The sequence below is a fragment of the Dermacentor variabilis genome, chromosome 4, assembly GCF_050947875.1.
Source record: "Dermacentor variabilis isolate Ectoservices chromosome 4, ASM5094787v1, whole genome shotgun sequence".
Classification (NCBI taxonomy): Eukaryota; Metazoa; Arthropoda; class Arachnida; order Ixodida; family Ixodidae; genus Dermacentor; species Dermacentor variabilis.
Genome location: NC_134571.1, coordinates 73,456,576 through 73,465,279, shown reverse-complemented (window position 1 = coordinate 73,465,279; position 8,704 = coordinate 73,456,576). Strand labels below are relative to the sequence as shown.

General features: G+C 45.4%; 1 protein-coding gene across 1 annotated transcript; it reads left to right on the top strand.

Moving 5' to 3' along the window:
* Positions 1 to 48: 48 nt before the first annotated feature.
* Positions 49 to 2,600, top strand: LOC142579365 (uncharacterized). The gene is made up of 2 exons (XM_075689472.1): positions 49 to 358; positions 1,398 to 2,600. The coding sequence occupies exons 1-2, from the start codon at positions 75 to 77 to the stop codon at positions 1,741 to 1,743; spliced, it is 630 nt and encodes a 209-aa protein (XP_075545587.1). The 5' UTR covers positions 49 to 74; the 3' UTR covers positions 1,744 to 2,600.
* The last annotated feature ends 6,104 nt before the right edge of the window (positions 2,601 to 8,704 follow it).

Genomic DNA, 8,704 nt, shown 5'->3' with positions numbered 1-8,704 from the left:
TCTGTTTTTTTTTTACGGTGATTAAACTTCTTATACAAAATGTAGCTCCCAGGAGTGCTGTACAGGACAGAGTGATGCGTGCCTTGCCTGGAAGCTTCGCCCTGTCCATCATACAGTTAAGCAGGGAGCCACTCGCCCAAGACTGGCCGTCGGCGGAAAAGGCTGCACAGCAGCAACTGCAAGGATTCATTACCACTCAGACATCGGTTACCGGCGAGGGCACCATGACCGTGCCCTCGCTGTTCCTCGTGGCCGACCTGATGCACGCCGACGACCTGGAGGAGACTCTCGATTATTCGACGGTTGGCGTCCGGCTTCTCATCACGTGGGCCAGCATGGCCATGGCACTCGACAACAGGTAACCTGAATACTACCTTACTGTCTTCCACAACCTCAATCGTACCAAACCTAATAATAACCTGGCAAAACAAAACAAAGCTTTAGGCTTCTGGCTCATTGAAGTTGTGCCCTCTAGCCAAGTTTTGGCGTTCTCGGAGCGATTTTACTATATTCCGCCTCCTTTTCTTTTCTGCTTACTTCACTTAACGTCTCGGCGTAGGAAAATACGCGCTGTTGATGTTGTTTTGGTTTCTATGCTGGTCGTCAAGAAAACTATAGTGTTGTGAACAACTTTTTTTTCTTTTTGTTCAGGTTCGTAATCGCCTGACAAAGCAACCTATGGATTCAACCATTTTTTTTCAATTTCATGTGATGTTTAGTGTCCAAGGGTAAATACCGATATTTATGTCCGGATTTGCAGTACGCAGACATAAAGAACAGAATTTTTGATGATGTCATACGTCCTTAAAGCGTGTTCACTTAAATCCTACACGTCTTTCAAGCATGTGATAGTTGTCATTCCTGAATTTAGAAAAATATGCATGGAAAATGTTGTCTACAAGAAAATATCTAGTCAACGCCGTTTTATTTTCTTGTAGGCTCGAGATTCAAACTACAGTATAGATATATCACTCGTCGTATAGTCGTAGTACGGATTTAACGCAACTTTATTGTTGTTGTTGCTTACGCAACCTACTAGATCATCTGTATTCTGAAACTGAAACATGTTGTAAATGGTGGAGCAAATGGCGTAAGGCGTAACTGAGTCGGCTAGTTAGTGTAACGCGAACTTGCCTTTTCTTTTTTTCTGGGACGGGGGGGACAGGTGTAGCCTTGCGAGATATTATGGGGATATCATTGTGAAATAGCGCTTGGCTTCGTGTCTTGTTTCCATGTCTTCGTTAAACGTTCGCGCTTCACACACACACACACACAAAACAAAAAAGAGCGAGTGACGTCGTAAAACTAGAATCTATCCAGCTCGAATGTCCGTTTTCTGCAGGGTCACTCCCTCTGCGCGCGAGAAACTTCAGCTCGTCCCCCTTTTGCTTACGCAGAGAAAGGAGCAACGCGAGCTCCGAGAACGTCGCCACCTACCGGCAGTGCGTCACTGACCGCATCGCTGCTGACACGGGGTCGAGTTTGAGCCAAGAGGCGCTGCGCTTCGTGCTCTTCCTTCCCTGGGCGCTGGACGTGGCCCTCTTGTCCTCCACGCGAGGCGCGTACGCCGGCAAGCGGGTGGGCGTGCTCAGGGCCAAGCAACGGCTCTTCTTTCGCCGCTTCTGTCAGACCACTTGCGGCGACGCGGAAGCGGCCAAGGCTTGCCGCTACGGTGTTCTGAACTCCCAAGCCTTCTCCGAAGCATTTCGCTGCAGCAGGCTACCGCCGCATTTGCGCTGCTGAATGTTATTTCCGTTTTCTCTCTCGTTTATTGCTCCGCGAACTATGCCATGTGCTGTTTCTTCCTTGTGCTCTCACTATAAGCTGCCACGCTTCGTTGCTTGGTGCTCGTTGCTGTGTTATCATTAAGCAACGTGCGGGACACTGCGTCAATCGAATACGAAGTGCCTTCTGTTCTACAGAGTTTCTACTTCGCAGGTGGGTGCCTGTAGCGCGTCAAAAGGACAGTTATGAACGCATATAAGCTGTCTCTCTGTCGAACTATGTAAAGGTCTTATGAGGCCGGCTTGATTGTACATTTGAGATGTTACCTGGACTGGTGGTTTGATTGTACGTTTGAGATGTTACCTCGACTGGTGATATACATTACTACATGGTGTCCTGTGACTGAACGCAAGAATACCGGTTTGGGCGAGTTGTCACAGCAAGTCTTCTCATATAAACAAGGATAAAAAGAAGCCAGACCAGGGCGTCCGTTCCCGTCTCTCTTCTTTGGTTTTTATCATGTGCTACTTTTACGAAGTTACAATTAAACGTTCTTCAAGAAACGAATAAACGTAGACATACCGACGCGCGAAGGGTGCGTGCATGCGGACGCGTCACTCAAAGGTTATTTGCCAGCAGTCATGATTGCTATTTGTTAATGTGGGCAGGTAACATTATTTTTCTAAAGGGAGCTGTTGCCTATGTCCACCAGCATGCTTCCTGTGGTGCAGTACCAAGCAGGGCTAGACTTCAGCTCGGTTGCCGCTGCCACAGTAGGTGAACTTCTTCGAAAATGCTGCGCGTGAGAGTGATTTGCGAGTCTTTACTGGCGAACATCTACATTTTTTGCGATTGGAGTTCTTAATATTTTAGACAGCTTATATATAGACAGACAGCTAATATATAGACAGCTTAATATTTTAGACAGATATATATATATATACATATATATATATATATATATATATATATACTTACATATATATATCTATATGTATCCAGCTTACCTTATGGATTTTAAGCTTTCCCGCAAGAACATTGCTGTCGCTACGACAAGGATTTCTAGAATTAGAATGATGCACTTCATAATGAACACCTCTTTAATTTAAAAAAATGGCTAATGTTTAGACACCGTATGCCTGGAAACTAAAATTAAAATTTATCACTATGATGGCGATATCTCGCCGCTGCTAATGCTGCAAGGATTGCTGAATCGTCTCTTGGGGTTTGCATTTAGAATTCTTGTATCTATGCTCATATGCTCTGGGGTTGCCCTCCGGTGCCGGGGGCCAGGACCACCAAGGAAGAGTGGGACCGAGCTATGCACAGCTCGGACCTTGAAGCACAGCACTGGGGTGTCCATCGGGCCCGCGACGTGGCGGAGGGGCATAGCCTGTCTGTCCCGACGTGGGAGCGCTCCGCTGCGAGCTAATCGCGCGCAGCGAGGGACCTCAATAAGGTTATCCATCCATCCATCCATCCATTCATTCATCCATCCATCCATCCATCCATCCGTCCGTCCGTCCGTCCGTCCGTCCGTCCGTCCGTCCATAGTTACATAGTGTTACATAGTATGAACGTATTTATTCAAAATTAAAAAAAAAGTAAGTAAATACCCACTTTGCAGATTCAGTGTTTTGCTGTTAAAACAAAATAAGGTACGCAACAAAAAGTAAGGACAGCGTTTCTAACGTTACAATATTACAGGAAGCGCTGTGTAAAGTTGGACACTTGCTAAAATAAGCGTTCTTCCATCATGTAACGTAGTGACAATTTCTAGACAAGCACAAGCAGTCTGTCCTGGATGTTTTCTTGAAGGAATCGACCAGGAGATCATGGCGCTGGAAGTTCGCTAACGATGTTCTTACCTCTATACCAAATATCGCTTCAAAACTATCACTAAGCCTTAACGACTACACCGCACAGCCGGAATTTGTAGCTAAGCTTTACTCAGTTGGACTGCTAGCTAACCTCTTTGTTTACTCATTTGACAGTGTTTTTCTTCTTTCTACTGATACCAACTTGACTCTTCCCAGTCTCAAGCTCATAGCCTGTTATTTTGAAATTTCATATATTTATTTTATTTGTAGGAATTATCATAAACTTTTTTTGCATACGCCGCCAGGCTTCTAGCCTAAGTCCGACTTGTTATATACACTATTTCACAAGATAAAAGTTACCTGACGGGAGTTCAAATAATGCAGCAGAATAAGCAAAGCCTTACGGTGTACCAATATCCGCCGGGGCTGCTTAACGGCTACAGTGTTGCGCTGCTAAGCACGAGGTCGCGGTATCAAATCCCGTCCACGGCGGCCAAGTTTAGATGGGGTGGAATGCAAGGACACCCGTGTAGTTAGATTTAAGTGCACGCTAAATAACATCAAGTGGTCAAAATTAATCTGGAGTCCTCATGTACGTCGTGCCCCATAATCAGATCGCGCTTTTGGCGCGTAACACCTCGCAATTAACCAAAAGCAAAATTAACGGTATGGCACGTACGTCAACATTCCGAACTTACACTGCGATTTAACTGAACATTTCGTCTTTCGGCCTATTGCGGTATTCTAACGGCTATGGCGTTGTGCTGCTAAACTCGACGTCGAGGGTTCGATACCAGCTGCGGCATTTCGATAGGGCCGAAATGCAAATGCGCTTGTGTTCTTAGATTTAAGTTCACGTTAAATAACTCCTGCTAGGGGTTCAAAATTAATCCTGTGTCCCCCCACAACAGCGTGCCTCAATCAAATCGTGGTTTTGGCACATGAAACACGATTCTTTTTTTTTATATACACTTTGAATGTTTACTTTTCCTGCAGCCTTCGAAAAAAATACGTTATCTTTTTTTCTCAGTCCCTGACGGACCTTTCTCACACGTCTCGTATTATGTAGATTTCTTAGCATATTGGTACTTACTAGGTCAACCAGATATATGCATCTAACGTCTCCCGCCCAGTTCTTGGTAAAGATGATGATGATGATGATGATGATGATGATGATGATGATGATGTACCCACTGTGGGGAATAGGCCACGAACCGGGTGGTAATATGTCTTGGCCAAGCCGTCACGGCGGGTACGTTCCATAGTTTTGTTTTGCTTCTCCTGCTTCATTGTGTTCTTTAGCAGCCATATTATGTAACGCATACTTATTGCAGAAAATTGGTCAAGAAAGATGTTCTAATAGAATCGTATAAATTTGTTTATTTTTTTAGACACGAAATATTGGCATTATCTTCACCGTACAATAAGAAAAGAAAGTATCGTTCTATACGTTGTTGTCTTTGTTGTTGTTGTCTTCAGGTGTTAGTACTGTTGCAGCTTCTTTTATCTTTTTCTTCGTCTCGGATACGTTGCTGGCACGGGCGCAAGCAGCTCGTGTATTCAGACAGCACGCTCGCTCGTGCACCAGTGAGCGCTGCCATGAGTCCCGAAAAGGATCCTCGCAAGAGCGCGTCCCCTAAGTCGTCCAAATCATGGAGCTCACCCAAGCCAACCCGGTCATCCGAATCATCCAAGTCCCTGAGCTTACTCAAGTCTTTCGATCCGCAGGGCTCGGGCCGGGCTCTGAGGGCCAAGCGCGGCAGGCCCAGCAAACACCGCGACCCCACCGAAGAACGCGTCCGTTCTTCCGGCCCCAGGTACCACGTCTGACGCTGAACGCTGGTTAAACAGCTCACGCTTGGCGCTGCGGATTGCATCAGAGCAGGAGGTCTAAGCAGGCACTAAGAATGAGCCGCATTGGTCGATCGGGAGTACACTTTCTTTCTGCGGCGAAATGCTTTGCATTCGACAACTCAGAGTAGGGCCACGTTTACTGATATATTCCGGATGAATTCTCTGAGCTGTTAATAATAATCCACTGTAGAGGCGTGTATATAAAGGGAGGTTCTGAAGTGCATGACGTCATCTCTGCCGGGAGAGCGGGACAACTTCAAACGATTAGGCGCGGGAAATCCTTATTTTTTTTCTTTTTTGCAGATATGGATGCGCCAAAGTCCAGCGCAATGCCAGGGCTTACGTGAGGAGCCAGATTGATGCGCCAAAATGGCGAAAAAAAGAAATCGCCATAGATTAGGGTGTCGAGGTGAACTGAATCACTAGCTTTACCGCAATTGATTAATAGGAAATTGCACACTTTCGCAAAGTTCGCATGCATGCCAATCCCCGAGTGGTGGAACCGAATCCTTGTAAAGGCGCAGAATCTAACAAAGACTAGCAAAAGTAATTAACAAGTAATAACGACATTAGCGCCGCATCCATCCTCTGGAGAGATGATTAGCGACGTTAATTCGATTAGCAATATCTTTTTATGACGCCCATGTAATTGGTCATATGTTTTACATGCTATGGTGATTATTATGGTGATTATTGCATCCACAAGTTACATAATATGGCAGCCGTGTATCAAAACGTTAAGGGCACATCAGCAGACATACAAACTGGTAATATAGCTGCCAACCACAATACCAAGTGTTACCACGACCCATTGTATTTTGTTTTATTCACAACGCCAGAGTTGAAACACCGTTGCATCCCTCGTATACTGGCTGCAACTTCTTTGCAATGGCTATCGATGAAGCGGCCGTGCGCGATTCGGAAGTGTCTGTTGCAGACGGGGCGCTAGCTATCTCTTTAAAATATTTTGGTCTACTTGCCCCGTGTCTCACATTAGCGCACTCATTTTGGGCGATAGGCCAAGGGTAGGCACATACCAATTTGGCATACACAGTGCCGAAGATGTTCGTGACATAGCCAGTAGCACATAAAGCTTCAACCCAAATTGCCTACTATAGGCTAGACAGCACACCCAGTGCTCTACACCAGGACACCCAGTGGCTCATGTCTGCTCGGCAAGACAGCATCCATCACATACCATGTGGCCCAAGATGGTAACAAAACCGGTAACTGGGTATGTGAAACAGTGTTAGATACACAACGCAAACCGGGTGAAGTTACGAAAGAATGTTAATCGCATTAATAAGTGTTTTACGTGCAGAATGACACGTTGTCGGGATATATAGTCGGTGCTTGTCTAATGGCATAATGTAGCGCAAGGACACAACCAGACAGAAAACACGCCGACACAGGTCACAGACCCATTCCAGGCTGTGTGTGTGGCAATTGCCAGCAAGAGAAGAAGCTTAAACGAATCCGTAAAATACTTCCAAATGTATACGGATCACGCAATTGATACCATTGCTGCTATTTGCAGTTTAACAGTTCAACTTCCAGGGTGATGTCACGGGAAAACACTTTTTTGTCTTTTTTTTTCTGACCCGCCATGGTAGCTTAGTGGCCATGAGCTTAGTGAGGTTGGCTTAGAGCTGAGATCGAGGTCACTGGTTCCATCTCTGCCGCTGTGGCCGCATTTCAGTGGGAGAAAAATGCAAAAACAAAAGATCGAGTACTTAGATTTATGGGCACGTTAAAGAACTCCAGGTGGTCAAAGTTGACCCGGCGACCTTCACTATACGGTGTTCCTCATAATTATGTGGGAGTTCTGGCACACAAAACACTAGGATTGAATTTTTAAATTTATCTCTTGTGTTCAGCATGATCATCAGAGTTAAAGCGGCACTGGAAAATATTTTAGGCGCTTTGAACATACCATTCATGCAAAGCCCTTCCAACGCGTTGAACAAGCAACAGGGAGGCAGGCTTGATGGCTTGGATTTGGTGAAGCTTATTTTTATTTTGCTGCGGAACTTTATCCTCCACGTCCGATTGCTTCCATGCAACGATACTTATATTATGAAAAAGGTCAGTACTGGCAATTCTTCTCGCGAGACTCATTGCTTGCGCAATATTTAACTCTATTTCGGACTGTCCTCGTACACTGCCAGTGGAGTACATTCGTTTTCACTTTGCATTACGAGTGCGTGCTCTAAGAAAACTTTGCTCCCGCTTGCGTTTATCTTGCCCCAAAACAATAATCACCGTTATCTTGCGTGCTTTTCCTTTCCTAAACTATGCGTGCTCGGTACTTTCTGGTCACGAAAAGTACGCGCGTCTTAGTGTGACATATAGCGTTGTTTACAACAAACTAGAGTGCGCAGAGTGGTTCAAGAAAGAGAAAGCGCGCGATAGAGTTCATTTTTCGTCGGGAACAAGATAAGTCTCTAAAGAAGTGAAATTATGTTAAGTGCAAACGTACTTTATGGTGGAGTTCGAAAGCCATAAAATGAATAGTTGGGTGTGCAATAGGCGTTTGCGAACGCACCAATCAGATTGTAGGCCAAGATTGTCTCGAAGTTCTTATTTAGTATTTTAGAGTTTTGCAAGATGTCGCAGGTATCGTACTTGCCTCTGCCTGCCTTTAAGCAACAACTGGTGCCAGACAAAGTGAGGGGATCGTTAAATGCTAATTGCGTCATGCTTTGTCGTGGCAGCTCGGCGTTGCCTCAGTCAACGAGGATTTCCAGCGCGCTTCAAGGTCAAAAGCAGGGCCTCACCGTGGGTGAACGAAGCACGACTTCAATTGACAGGCGTCACATGACTCCTCCCTCAGGCACATATTCCGCCTCATTTCCGGTGAGCGCTTTTGTCGAAATTCTGGAGTCACCATGTATATATATAAAACTTGAAGAAAAAGTCGACTGGTTCTCAATTGTAACAAAATATTCGATATTAGTATAGGTGACAGAGCAGATAAGCACGCAGAAATCACGTTGAGGGCAGCATCTTGGATCGTATCTTCATTCGCTGGCAATTGCGCACTACGAAGATGCGCCACAAAGAAACATTATGATGCCAAAAATATTCGAGGAACATTCACGAAGCCACACAAAAAAGCGAACTCAACATACGTCCCGTATCTTGCTCTGGCGCAAGAAACGGGATGCAAAGCTAGTACCAGCTCGTAAGCAGCAAGAAGCCTTCGCTATATCGCTTATGCTGGCATTTCTTTCTCAGGAAGACCTTAATATGGCATTGAAACCTGCGGCAGGTATTCTGACGCAGCCGCATACTGTATATCTACA